This window comes from Boleophthalmus pectinirostris, unplaced genomic scaffold, assembly GCF_026225935.1.
Source record: "Boleophthalmus pectinirostris isolate CB_2022bp ecotype Guang Dong unplaced genomic scaffold, ASM2622593v1 HiC_scaffold_3, whole genome shotgun sequence".
Taxonomy (NCBI): Eukaryota; Metazoa; Chordata; class Actinopteri; order Gobiiformes; family Gobiidae; genus Boleophthalmus; species Boleophthalmus pectinirostris.
This window is the reverse complement of record NW_026571299.1, coordinates 25,785,958-25,800,893: the sequence shown is the minus strand read 5'-3', so window position 1 is coordinate 25,800,893 and position 14,936 is coordinate 25,785,958. Positions and strand designations below refer to the sequence as shown.

The 14,936-nt window shown below is 40.5% G+C and overlaps 1 protein-coding gene across 1 annotated transcript; it reads right to left on the bottom strand.

Annotated features, from left to right (window-relative positions):
* Positions 1–1,574: 1,574 nt before the first annotated feature.
* LOC110171262 (lysine-specific demethylase 5B-like) lies at positions 1,575–14,795 on the bottom strand (the record flags this gene model as incomplete). Its single annotated transcript, XM_055160322.1, has 24 exons — positions 1,575–2,854; positions 3,178–3,483; positions 3,974–4,158; positions 4,466–4,556; positions 4,657–5,088; positions 5,840–5,998; positions 6,392–6,571; positions 6,877–7,015; positions 7,166–7,521; positions 7,627–7,747; positions 7,855–8,005; positions 8,170–8,294; positions 8,592–8,773; positions 9,210–9,404; positions 9,546–9,665; positions 9,801–9,963; positions 10,217–10,398; positions 10,781–10,939; positions 11,699–11,818; positions 12,522–12,680; positions 12,912–12,997; positions 13,101–13,191; positions 13,988–14,113; positions 14,610–14,795. Coding segments are annotated over 24 exons (4,152 nt in total), but the record flags the coding sequence as incomplete, so codon positions are not given.
* Between the last annotated feature and the right edge of the window lie 141 nt (positions 14,796–14,936).

Here is a 14,936-nt window from a genome sequence, read left to right as displayed (position 1 = left end):
AAACTTAAGTGAATAAAGCAAAGAAAGCAAAGATCTGCTTTGTTCTTTTCAGGATGAACCACAACAGGGAGAACAAGGCTGAACTTTACAGAAGGTATGACACTATGACTAAAAAGTGACATCCAGAAAGAAAACAGATGTGAATAGAGGTTAACACACACTCACTGTTTACACTGTTTATGCATGTACACTGCATTTTTAGGTTGAAATTCATGGAAACTGGATTGTTATCTATGGACGTCATAATGCAATTAAAAAAACTTTTCTTACCTCACAACTCTAGATTTATGGTAAAATATTCACATTTTATTTGTGTATTTTCAGAAAAGGCCACAAAATTGAGAACTAAGAGTAGGACTCAAGTAGGAGTAAGTATATTCAGTCCAAACACTACACTTTCTTTAAAATGTTACCCAGGTAAATGTAACACATTTTCAACTGTAGCATAATTGCTACAAACACAGTTTGTAGTCAAATGTGAGTAGATTAGATAAAGGGTTGGGATAAGGATAGGCCTGATTTTTGTTTACTATGATAAGGTGGTTTAGCTTGAAATCTTCAGTTTTTTCTCAGGTGACTGGCTCCACCTTTGGCATAGAAGAGTCCAGAGGGCAGTTTGCTGTGGTGATAACATCCCCAATTTCCTCGAACGGCAAGAACCAAGGATGGCAGGAGATAAAATTGAGGTTAACACACACTCCATATGTGTTTGTGTTGAGTAGTATTATTTATTTCAAAATAAATTACTCCACAAAGTAGTGAAAAATCGGACTGTTCCAGAGCTTAGGGCCAGTCACAGAAAAGGCCCCTTCCTCCTGATTTTAAGTCTCGTCTTACCCTCGGACTGACTGTGCATTAAAATTTGTAACCAAAAGAAAAGAAAAAAATTTTTTTTTTTCTTTTCTTTCAGCGTCTGTTAAGGGTGGGTGTGGGGAGGATGAATTGGGGTTTGGGAATGGGGAGGAGGGGGCTTAAATGTGGCATTTGTATACTTGTATATTTTGTGGCATTATTGTGTGGCTGTAAGACCACAATATAGGAAAAAAAATAAAATTAAATGAAATATATATGACAAAAAATATTTTTAACCGAGTGTTGACAAAAAAAGGATTCACAGTGCACGTCTTACCTTATTTGCAATATGCAAATACAAAGAATCACAATGTGATCTATGTGATTATCACATACATTAGTAAGTTTGTGATAAATTCATACATAAGATGCTCTCAGTGGGGAAATACATTCAGTGTATTCAAATATTACTGTTTAATATTGTATACCGAGTTCCACCTCCAATAACTTAAATTTAAACCATTGTTGCTCCAAGTTAGTCAAGACCTGAGACAATATACACTAGCTATTGCATCGCTGCATTTGACCCAATCTTCAATAATTCTGGGCCCACCTGTCCAGAGCAGTGGGCGACTTGAGCTTTGTGGGATTCTTCTAGGCAGATGAATCAAACTGAAGTAATGGCGTTTTTATGCTTTAGGAACTACACAATAAATCACCATAAGATTTATGTACTAAACCTTCATTTTTACTGCAGCTCAAAAGTAGTCAGACTCCATACAGACAGGAACAAACGTTTTTTATTTATAATGCAAACTGCAACATATGAATTATATTATTTACCCAAAGGAGCAGGATAAAGGTCCTATACCCGTGGCATTAGTCACACTGTGTTAATCTAAGTCCAACACAATTATATTTTCCATTCTGAGTTCGAAAGGAAAGTCCACCCTCAAACAAAATGTACATTCCTTAAGATGCAGGACAAAATTCATCCTCCATCTTTCGGTCCAACGTCGAGATCTGCACGGACAGCGCAAAGAAAACCCTGACTTCAAAACCAGGTCAGAGACATTTAAAGGTGCACTGTGTAACTTTTCTGGTAGAATTTAGCTCATTTAACTCCATGGAGACAAGCAAGTCAAACCACTAGTTACAGTTCTGATTTGTGGTGAGGCAACCCTGCTCACAGTAAAAATGGATGGTTTCAAGATTTTGAGCAATAAAAATTAAATATAAATGAAAAAATACAAGAAAGCTCTTTAACATATCTTCCTTGCCATACTGTGGAATATTCCAGGTAAATCAATATAATCTCCATGGAGACAAGCAGGTGGCTACAGACAGACCATCAACCAGAAAAGTTACGTAGTGTAGCTTTAAGGGACTAGGCAATATATTCGTGCAAACCTTATGCACAAAGGGTCACTACTCTAAATTACAAGTAGTGTCAACAGATTCACCCAAATCGTTAAATATCAAACAATTGATGAAGTGAATTTCATGTGTTGGGTTTTGACAAAGGCCTCTGAAGGAATTGATAGTTTAACTGAACAAAATTTGCTCAGTTTTTGAAAGGATAAATAATATTTACAAGACAAAGGAAAAAGTCCATAATATATTGATTTGGGGAAAAAAAGACCAAAATATTTTTAAAAAGATGTCAAACTTTTTTGGTTCAAAAGTTCAAAAAAGCGCTGCAAACATCTCTCTTGTCTTTCTGTACATCAAGTCTTGGAAAGTTAAAGAGGAAAGGGTTAGTTCAGTTGATTGTACGGCTAAAAAAATCGCCAGGGAGCAGACAAAATACAGTGATATAGAGAGGAGTCTGTTCTGGAAAAGTTCTGAAGTAGCACCATGTTCACAGCAGGGGGCGCACACAGGGTTGGGGGTCAGGAGGTCAGAGGTCAGGGGTGGTGAGAGTTCATTTGCCCCGGTCGTAGTCGGGTTGTGTGCAGCTTATACAGATATAGTCCTCGCTCTCGGCCCGTTCAGACGACAAGCCCACACACACCTGATGGAACCACTGATTACAGCTGCCGTCGCACTGCACCCAGTTCACCTGAAACACATGGATGGAGTGGTGTTATTAAACAGCAGTCGTTTTATATTAGTGCACATAGAACAGACATTCTAGTACTATAGACATTGAACCTTATCTGCTGAGTCTAGACCATTTTTCTATACAAAAGGTTACTATTAGTACAAAATGCAAAAAAGAAGACTTCTTAGCAAACAATCCTGATTAATTTTAAATAATAAAAAATATCTGACACAAAATGTAACAATGTATATGTACTTAAAGGTGCACATCTGTTAAATTTCTTTTAAGGGTGATTGGTATGGGTATAAATGGGTATAAAATGTGGAACATCCAGGTTGTACCTCGTCTCCCTCTGGCTCCCTGCACCACGGTGCTGCACACAGAGAGTAGTCCTCCTCTGACTCTGAAGGAGCTGGGTCAGAGCTATGGACCGGGGAACAGCTGCCCCTCCGGCTCTCCTCCCTCCTCTCCTCTCTCCGCTCTTCTCTCCTCTCCTCCCTCCTCTCCTCTCTTCTTTCTTTACTCCTCTTTGACTTCTTTTTACGAGATTTCTTAGCCTTTTCACTGAGTTGAGAGTCAGAGCTGTCCTTGCGCTTTTTGGTCCGTTTGCTCTGACCGTTTTCCTTCGAAGGACTGGTACCTCCATTCTGTAACGAAAAGCACATTTGTGAATGTTGCTGCTTGAACACATTATTAAATGGTACGGTAGGTTTTCTAAATGCAAATTTAATCCCTCCTGGCTGCCAGAGGGGCTGTGCTGAAAATCTCAAAATGAGCATACAAAGGGAGTCAGTCATTGCTTTCAGTAACACCCTATGGAGGTGCCATTTTGTTTCCCCAATGCAGTTCTGTGTTGAGAGAAAAGTGACGCTCTGGCAGACACTTGACATTCAAAGAACTATAGTGACAATTAAAGTTCTTGTTTTATTATAACAATATATTAACACATATATTTTACTGAGTGTAATTTGGATTTGGAAGCATTTTACCATAAATCTATTCCACCTTGAAATTATTAAATGAATAAAACCTGAACCTGAAGATTGCCCAGACTTTGACAGATTTCTTACACTTTGCCTTTGCCCTTGTCCTTGTATATACACAGACATTATAATAGCAGTGCAGGTGTGGTTGTACCTTCCCGTGCTGTGGACTCCTCTTGTGGTGATGGTGGTTTTCTCTCTCAGGGCTGTGTTGGGGGGAGGGTGCAGGGGGCGGGCTCAGTTTGTACAGTAAATATCTGTGAAGCTGCTCTGTCTCTGGAAGGGTCACCTGCAACAGGAAGCCCTCCACCAGCAACTCGTCCAACTCCGACGGAAGAGCTGAGGGGAAAAAAGGTCTTGTCTGATTCAATGTCATAATGTAAGCTCCAACAAAGGTTAAAGTACACGTTATTGTCTAGGTAGGAAAATTTGTCCTCTGCCTTTGACCAATCCTTCAATGCAGATGGGATAACTAACCCAGACACTTAGAACCCAACCTTCTTGCTGTGAGGCGAGAGTGCTATCCACTATGCCATTGTAAATTTGACTTACTTAATAAGTAGGAACCAGTAGGAACCACTCTTAATTCATTCTTAATTACACACTACTAAATGACACAGTGATGTCAAAGCAGCACTGTTCTCACCATGCAGTGGAATAGAGGGGTGCTCTGTGTAGAAAGGTGACCCATGACGTTCCCAGTCTAAACGTGAAGGCAACCGGTGGCTGCCTCTTCCCTGAAAGAACAAACAAACAAAAGTGTCATAAACCCACAGGTCTTATGAATGTCAGAAAAGGAGCAATCTTTCATGATTTTTAACATAGCGTTGCTTGTACCTTCCCCAGTCTCTCCAGCAGCCCGTCAGAGCAGGCTTGTTGGACTTTGTGTTGCCATCGGACCGTTCTCTCGATCAGGAACCTCAAAGCATCTCCTTCAGGCAGCCTCACTCTGATCCTCTGCAGTGACGCCAGCAGAGGGAGCACTTTGTCCAGAGGAGGTTTCCTGGACCTCTGGCAGAACGGGCAGAACCAGGCGTGCCCGTTCTCCGCTCCCTCTGCCCGCTCTGTTCGCTCTACCTGCACACAGCTGCAGTGGAACAGCTCTCTGCACAGCTCGCACTGCACCATGGCTCCAGACGGGGGCTTCTGGCACACACAGGCGCCCAGGGAACCGCAGTCTTCAGCCATAGAAAGGCGGGACTCATTGGAAGTTCGGAGTGCCAGAAGAAGCTCCATCTCTGTGTGGTGGACTTCTGCTAAAGTCGCCATCTAAAAATGAAGATAAAATTAATGTCTTGATATTGTTTTAAATGCTAAAATGTGCCTGCAAATGTCTTGGTTGAGGTAAGAGGTTGGGGATTAGAGACACAAGAACACAAAAGAAGTATGGATGATAAAAATGAACTACAAAATTAAAGAAATATCACTTTACACTGTTGTTTTAGAGATTATACTAGATGTTTTTCTCTTTATGGGTGTTTTTTTTTTTAAATAGCTTAAGTTGTAGACCATACTCAAAATTTAAACAAGGTATATCTCCAAAACAACAATTCTGATACATCTCCCACACAATGTTATTGGTATAAACTGATGGGGTCAAAGGTTAAATATGCACCTTTTCTGGTGGTAGGGTTGGGCAACTGCTTGTTTGGAAATGCCTCTCTAGAAATATGACCAGCTTGTCTCCATAGAGATGTCTAAATTTAATGTCATACTGTAGAAACCTATCAGGCCTTTCAAGTCTTAAAATTGTTGTAGTGTCAATAAAAATGTGGAATTACGGCGAGGTGGGATGTTAGCGAGGTTGTGTGGCTAATTATGTGGTTAGGTTGTATCTATGATGAGCCATAGAAGTGATTTATTCATCCTTCAGCTCAATAACAACTATAAAAGAAAAGTACCCACGATATACTGATCCAAAAAAAAAAAAAAAAAAAGATTGTTCCATCTATCATTCACTGAACATGAGTCGATATAGTAATGATGACAGGCTTAATTTTGACAGAATGCAGTCACTCACCGCAGAGGCAGAGTCTTTGCTTTCTGAAAGAGCCTTCTCCACGTCACACACAGAGTCCAGCCTTGAAGGGCTCCTTTTACTCTGAGGAGAAGCTTCTTTTCCTTTTTTAGACTTTGACCTCAAGAGTCCAGGGCCCACATCACAGCGAGGACACAGCACCTAAAGCACATTTGAAGTTTAAACAGTCATCTTAGACTCTTAGAGAAAGTGGATTATTACATTGACATTTCTGGGCTTGTACTTGTATACCCTGCAAAATTATAATATACTCTTTCTTAAAATCACCTTAATTCAGCATATTTATCGTAGTTTTGTATAGGTTAATTTTGTTTGACTTATTTTCTTAGGATTCTTAGAATTTCTTAGAACTCAAGTACAATTACTACAATTATAAATCAGATAAGTCTACGAAGTTACCTTTCTAAATACTATTACTTGAGTAAAAGTTTCACTCCATTTTACTTCTAACCTCTGAATTCAAGTAATTTTAACTTAGACATTTGTTTTATTCAGGGTAATCTCCACCATAAAGCTTTCAGATCCTGCGTTTACCTCGAGCAGAGAGTAGTGAGAGTTTCGTAGGAGGAAGGTTTTGGCTGCGCTCTCTTTCCACGTCTGGACATCACTGACAAGAGCCTCCAGTCGACTCAGAGGGTCCAGTCTGACCGGGATCGACTCCGCCCTCTGCACCAGGTCCAATAGACTCTCCAGCACAGGGATACGCCCACCCAGCTTTGAAACATAATCAAGCATTAGCACAAGGTGAGATGATAAATTATATGCATTAGTCTTTAACAGTGCATTTCCAGATGCTCAAATTTGCTTTACAATCATGAAGCTGAATGCAACAAGGGTGTCATTCTTTGTCATCTGCCCTTCTGACCGCTCATACTAAGCAGTGTGGGTGAAGTGTCTTGCCTAAGGGCACAACAACAGGACACAGTAGAGCCACTCCTGCCCCACTGTGGCATCTAATATTCCTCAGCAGTTAGTCATACCTAGAAGAAGGTATGGCCAACTAGTATTTTACACATTACCTGTAGTGCCTCTGCCTCTTGTATCCAGCTCTTCGCCTTCTCCACAACGTCCTTCAGTTCCAGACAGTTGGGCAGAAATGCAGGAATGTTCTCCACCTCCTGCAGCGCCCCCTCCAGGTCCTCCAGGCTCTGGTATGGCCTGAAAGAGGTATTTTCGTTTTAGAACTCTCCCTGTATTTTGTACTCTTTTTTTTTACTGATTTAAAACTATGATGAATATTTACAGGTACAATCGCACTAAACCAGGTAATTCAATTAACACAACCTGTCATATGCCCTTTAAACTGACCTGTTCTCCATGAGTCCCAGCGCCTTTTCCTCCCACTGCTCGGACACAGTGAGCAGCTCCTGCAGTCGAGCCATGGCCTTCTCCACAGAGCCGTGTGGAGCCAGCCCCACGCCCAGGTCGATCAGCCTCCTCATGGTGTCCAGACACAGGGCCTCAGGGTGGGAGCTCTCCTGGGACACCGCCTCCAGCCACCGTGCCTGCTCCAGCCTCTCCCTGAGCACTCGCCTTTGGGGCAGGTCCACATCCAGACCCAGGCTCAGGTCCAGAAGGTCTTGAAGGTCTGAGGGGCTGGGGGCATCTGCAGACAGGAGCTGAGCACTGCGCTGCTCAAAGTCCTCCACTCGGGTCAACAGGTCCTGAAGAAAGACAAGGGAGAGATTTTTTTTTTCCAGGTGTTTCAGGTTCAGCCTTTTAAAAGGAAGTCAGAAATATTTTTCCAAACTAATAAATTCCTAACTGACCCTGAGCAGTGGGGCCTGTCTGATGTTACAGGGAAGAGCGTCCAACTGTCGAACAAAGGACCGCAGCTCGTCGACCGTCAGCTCATTCTGACTCTGTGATTTACCACCACAAGAACGAAACCTGCGTCCAAACAGAAGGATTATATTCAGGCTAGACATGTGTTTTATTAATTATTAATTATAGTTTATTCATTATAAACTGCAGTATAAACAGGACACAGGACGTACCTGGTTTGGCGTTTGCCATTGAGAAGCTGTTGAGCCATCACAGCCACTTTGTCAGCCTCAGAGGCAATGGTCTTCAGCTGCTCCTGGAGGTTTTTATCTGGAAAAGCTCCAGTTTCTGCCAACTCCACCAGACTGTGCAGCTCTTCTAAACCTGAGGGAGGTGCAAAGCTGAGTAACTCTCAAAATCATAAAAAAAAAATAATACCACAAATAAAAAGTTATGACTGCAACTACAGTTGGATGAATTCGGCATGATATCAATAGCGATGAAATTCAGCACATTCAGTTGAAGTGTATGAAAGTATAAATTCGTACTTCTTTTGCTGGCCTCTTTCTTCTCCACGATCTCAGTCACGTCTCGGAGCCAGTTCTTGTAGGATTCTGCACGATGCTTCACTGCCGCCACAAGAGGGTACAGCTCCTCCAGTGTGTACTTGTAACTGGGAAAATACATTACAACATCAAAGACTTACAGTCTAAAACTACTACTAAAAAAAGAAGGGTGTTTATCAAATCAGACTTGTGGAATTTATTTTATTTCAATAAAGATTCAGTGATTTCTAATAGTCATTGACCATCATGTGTCTTTTTAATTTACAGCTCTACAGCCAATAATAAATTGCAGTATATTATGTTCAGGAAATGTATACTCAAAGACGTTTTATTTGTTTTCTAAAATAAAAAACAGGCCTAAAACAAACTGAGGATTTCTTTTTAGAATAGTTTTTGACACTCACTATAGAGTGAGGGTGTCCGTTGGGCATTGGCACAGCTCTTGCAGATGGTACAGACAGACCATCTTCTTAGGGCAGCAGTCACAGGTGAGTCCCGACAGGAAACAGGTGGTGAGGCATCGGGTGCACTGGCGCTCCTCATCTGGGAGTAGCTCGAAGTCCACCTGCTGGGACCGAACTACCCCCTGAGGAGAGGGGGAGCAACAAGAGAGTATTAGGAGGGGGTGAAGAAGAAGGGTTGAACTAAAAGAGATGAATGGGGAATGATGAAAGGCTTGAGAATACATCTAAAAGTACATTTCATTTGATCAACAAATGTTTGTTAAATAAATGTAAACACATGACTACTCTATAAAAAATAATTTTAAATGTGCTACAGTTTGTCTAGGTCTCTAATCAAATAAACCCAATATATCAAATGCATAATGATAATTGGCTCGATTTTATAATAGCATTGGTACAAATAAAAAAGATTTTTAGAACTTGTAATCCAAAACACCAAATGGAATGGTGTTTTAAGTGCTAAGATTTAAACTGAGAAAAAAAAATACTGTAGATTAAAATAATTGTGTCCACATGACATAACCAGTAAATAGCCAGCTGAGAATTTAAAAATCTCACCAGTTTTGTGATCTTCTTCCTGAGTTCCTCCTCTTCCTGGACCATGTCTTGAACCTCTTTAGTCAAAACTGAGGCCAGATTGACCTCCATAGTGGCAGCCTTCACTGCCATGTTGCAGACCATCTCATTGTGAGAGAACACGCAGTATCTGCTCAGCTGCCGATAGTGATCAATACAACTGCGCCCAATCGGCATCTGGAGACAAGAGGACAGTTTAGAGAATTATAGACGTGTATAAAACTGTAGTACTACGCTGTTGTAACAGAGAGTGAAGAAGTTTAAACTTCATGGAACCAACAGTTCAATATGTTGTTTGGATTGAGCACATTTCCTTACCCAGTCCATGGTGCAGAAGTTAACAGCCTCAGCAAAGTTGAATCCCTGATTGAAACCGCTGTGGTACGCTCTGGGGAAAGTGATGACAAACTCTCCTGCACACTGGTTTGTGCGAAAGATCTGGAAATGTTTAAAATAAAAGCAGAAACTTAAAAAGGAGTTGCAAAGTCAGATCAATTTTGTGAAACTGGATAGGTCTGGTTTAGTATGTAAATCTATTTCAAATAAGAGCATTCAGATTTTGTTTAAACTGACCGGTACACCGTGGTTCATGAGTGTGTTGGGGTTCATGATGGTGACCAGCTGATGCAGCAGATCCGGCTGACTCTCAAACAGCTCTGGGGCCAGTTTCTTCATCACAGACTCCAGATGTTCAGCTGCATAACCGGGGGCACCGTACCACGTCTTCGGCTCACCCCTGAAACCAATACAAACACTCACTTACTGTTCAGGCCAGACCTGGGCATTTCAGGGCCCCACACATGTTTGTGATAATAACATACTACATTACAGAAGCCCATATTTTACAGAAATGTGTTTATTTGTTACACAAATGGCCATGTTGGTCCAGCCCTTCGCCACATGTTTGGATTTGGGAATAGGCATGGATTTATGATAGGAACTGGAAAATTAACACAAGATGTCCACTAAATAAAACTCCATGTGCTTACCAATGCAGGTAATTGATGGAGTAGCTCCAGTGGTCCTCGATGTGCCAGCAGAAGGAGGAGAAGCACATGCCTACGTAGAGCCAGGGCAGCTTCATGCCACAGATGTCAGCTGTGATGTGGGTCAAAACTGAGGCGTCCAGAACAGGCATGTTATTCAGGTTCCAGCCACTGGTCACGTAATGCTGAGAGAGAGAGTCAAACAGATCAATTACACACAAAAAAGGAGCGCCAATACAAAAAGGGGAGTATATAAGCTGTGGCAGAGAGGGAGGAGAAATTAAGAAATTATAGAAGCCCAACATTAAAACATTCATTTAGCATTATTATTTATTTAAAGTTTTGCAACATTAAGTGTTTTATTACTTTAACTTTTAACATAGCAGACCAAAGTTCCACGTTTACATGCATTTTAGAAACTCGTTTCAAATTGAACAAGGCCTAGGATTAGGGTTTTCTAGTGTGTCTGTGATTTTATATTTGTGACCACTAAAATAGTCAAATCCTCAAATTTCGATTTCTATTAGACTAGTTTGTATAAATCTTGCAGCTGTGAGTGTCCTGTACCTCGTCCTCTGCAGTGACCTGGAAATGTCCATTCTTCACTGGAAAACCGGAACCGAACTCTTTGGAGGCGATGTCGGCTCCATACTCAACAGTCACGTCCTCCTCGATCGTACTCACCAGACGCCAAAACTCCTTCTCCACCAGCTCCGTGGGTACCATCTACAGGACAAAAGAAAAAAATTTTTAAAACGTCAAGGACAACACCTTTTTAATTCCCTGTTTACTTTATTGATTTTAAATCTTAAAGTTCTGTTTTTCACATTTTTAACAGTTTGCAGCGGTCCAAAGTTATTCCTTAATGTTTAATGCATTTGTAGCAAGTATTGACCACAATGAGTTTATAAGCCCTTTTCTCAACTTCCAGAGATGAGTTTTGCCATCATGGTATTCCTAATGACACCTAGCACACTAATGGAACACCAGCCTTACCTTACTGGTTCATGGACAAATAAAATACTACAGTAAGATCAATAAGACTTTTACGAAAAAAATCCTGACATACCCCTTTAATATTCATCATTCCATTTAGATTTTAAAGCTACACTATGTAACCTTTCAGGTGAAGGACCCACAATCAGCTTGTCTCTGCGAATTTATGACTTTGCCAGGAATGTTCTACAGTATAACATTAAACCCATTTATATTCTTTGAGACGACAGGAGGCCAAGCTATAGGTAGATCTGTACATGCAATCCAACTATAAGCAATAAGAATGCATATTTTTCTAATATATTTCTGAGTAATGAAACACCTGTGATTGAATAAATGCAAGATAGGCTAAATGAATGCCATACTTTTGACACGTGCACCTTTAATTAGTCATTATTTTGAAATTGTCACCATTGTGGAGCTAATAAATCTCATATTTAATCTTATTTTAGCAACAATTGATTTAGAAATGTTTTGAATGCAACTCACATGAACTGGCATGTTGAAATAGTCCGACTTGAATGAATCGGCCATGTCTCCAAAGGCCTGGAGAGTGTAGCTCCTGCTTGCCTGCTCAAATCCAAACGCCGCCTGAGGCTTACCACACTCCTGCAACCAAAACACATGCAATTCAATTAATGATGTTTTTTGTTATTAATTAGAGCATATGGTGTGATGTGGTGAGTTTCAGACTCAAACCACTAAACCATTTCAGTGTGGTTAAACCTAGATTTAATCCTTTGTCAAATGATTGGATTATGCCAAGATTGACAAGCATTTCAAAAATCAGATACTCAAACTAGTATCAAAACCAGATATTCATTTTAGGCGGTATCGATATTAAAAAAGTCACAATCAGAGAAATGAAGTTTTCTTGAATAGCGTTAGAATGATCTTGAGCTGTATCAGAAAAAGTATATGAGCACATAGTCTAGTATACACCATGGACCACTATGTAATCCCTCAGTCATCCAGATAGGTTCCATATGGTAATATAAAAAGAAAGTAATATTTTTGATTGTTGTAAATGCTATAGTTTAAATAAAGAGTATTTTGATGTCTTTATGTGGCCCTGTTTGGCCCAGTTTAGTTTAGACTGGGTTTGGTCCTCGGTTTTAGTTCTGGTCAAGTCAGGGGAAATAATGGGTTTAGACACAATTTTTCTGTGGTGTAAAATGTGAACACACCCTTCACCAAAGCACACCAAAGGATCCAGGTGCCAGACAGGGTGTGGTTTTGCCCCTAATTATCAGTCTGTGTGTCCTCTGGAGGCTGTAGAGGTGGCATTTCCTCCAGGGGGCAGTATACACACCTGAGCGAGGCACTTGGGGCACCTCCAGTCTCCTCGTGGGACCTCATGGAGCGGTGGGATGAGACAAAATGTATGGTAACTGTCATCACAGCCATCACACAGAAGAAGACGATCCTCTGCATTTCCCTGTCCACAAACCAGGCACATGTACTGGTCCACCTGCAGGGGGAGACACAGAATAAAGTGGATTTACCCTTATTTTTGTATTTATTTGTTGCATGTTTATAGGAAAAATGAATCAGAAGTGGGAAAGGTGAGTGGTCACTCCATTCACAATTAGTTTCATTTCAAACAAATTGTACTACTTCAGAAATAATTCATGGTTTACTTGTTCACGAATGTTTAAGGAACCTGAAGTATTAGCCTAAAATGCATAATTGAACTACATACTTTATTTGACGGTTTGTTGTTCAAAGTAGCTTCAATGTCAGCTGGGTCCTCGGGCTCCTCCTTTATTTCCATCACTGCCATTCTCGCTGGAAGACAATGGATTTACATTTTTAATAACCTTTGTAGACTCAATTCCCTTAAAAAAAAGTGGGAAAAGTTCTAAATTTCTAAATAAATATCAGTTCTTACTTTGTTCTCGTTTCACTGGAAAAGTTCCCATCCTCCTCATCCTCAGAGCCGGACGAGTATCACAGATCTCTCCAGGTTCAATTTTGATTTTCTGTGAAATAAATATAAAAAAATTATATATACAATATATATTTTAGAGATACACATAAAAACTAAACATTGTCTTGCTTATATGTTATGACTGAGTAAGCTCACAGGGCTGAAATGATTACACAGTTCACACAGCTCACAATTACACATTCACAATTACACATTCACTTAGTCATTCACTTAAGACAACTCTGAACACAGAATTCCACAATAATTTAAGCCTTCAATAAGGCTGTGGACATTCATTGTAGGTATTTATCACAATGCGATCTGATGTTATTGAGGTCTAGTGGTAGATTCAAACAGTAAAAAGTACTGCCTATGATCATTTGGGGCAACTGAGTAGAAAGCAAGGCAGCCGACAGAAAAAGGGTCCAAGAATGCATTTGATCTTCAGGTCACAGTTTGGACATCTCTGCACTATTCACCTTATTCAAGAAGTTGCTGTGGGTGCCATCATTGTCATTTGAGTTTGTATTATTTTACACGGAGTTGCCGATCTTGACAGCAAGTTCTATATGGACTATAAAGCTGTTTTAAAGCCTCACAGAGAATCAGAGTATTGTGACTTGTTGGTGCACATGAACATTTTACACAAATCAACCTATATTATATCAGATATAAGAGGCAAAACTTTGCTTAAATTCTCAATCAATGGGATAGGATGGGAATCAATGGGATGCCCGCTTAAACGTTCAGTGCCACCACAAAGAACGAGCATTTAGAGGCAAAAGAGGATGGGGCAAAAAAGGTCAGTGCGCTGACAGTAGACATGATACAAACATGTTTAAACCCACCTCGGCCCTCATGCGTTTGGCCCTGCGCGCAATGGTGCAGGTCTCTTGAGGTTGCACTGACTGTCTCTGTGGGATGTCATGGGGTGTATACTCCTGGTCCTTTGTGTCATTCGTCAAAATCGTTTTCTGCAAAAACACACAAACAGGTCAATCTATACAATGGTGAAGCCAGGTACATTTGAACACAATTCTGGTGGACTGCCCAATATTAATTGTTATAAGGGAAAAACAGTTTAGGAAATCAGTTGTTGTTTTCATTCTGAAAATACTGGGATATATATATATATATATATATATCTTTTAGGCATTGTCAGTCACCCCTAGTAAATGCTAACTTTAAAACGTAGTGTACCTAATTTTCACCATCTTGAAAATGTTTTTTTTTTTTTTTCTCATGGTCTTCGCAATCAGTAACAAACCTGAATTAGGTGCAGATAGTACATAGTAGTCTGATTTTGACTGGGGCTGAACAAATTTTACTCAGCTACATATCTTATTTTTATAAGATAAGACATAAGACATAAGATACACCTTCCTAAAAATCAGTCAAACTCCAATGGTAACTTGAAATTTGTGTTGACACCTACACGTTTTAAAAATGTGAAATAGTTAGGGTTTGTACCGGCAGGTTGGAGCCAGTCTGGAACAGGTTGTAGGGGTACAGGATCCTCTCGTAGTGAGCTCTGAGGTGAGACCCGATGGCTTTACCTGCAGCAAACCCCATCTTCACCGAAATCTTAGACCAACGACGATCTCGGCACACCACCTCGAACCCGCCCTCCTCATTCACCAACTGTGAACAGACAAAGAGGCAGAGACAAACAGGGAGAGACAGAAAGAGAGACCGGGAGACAGAGAGAGAGAAAAACCGAAGGAGATAATTGAAACATTGTGCTTGTAATCAATCATTTATACAGAAAACAGATCATCTCGTAGTTTACTGAATTAA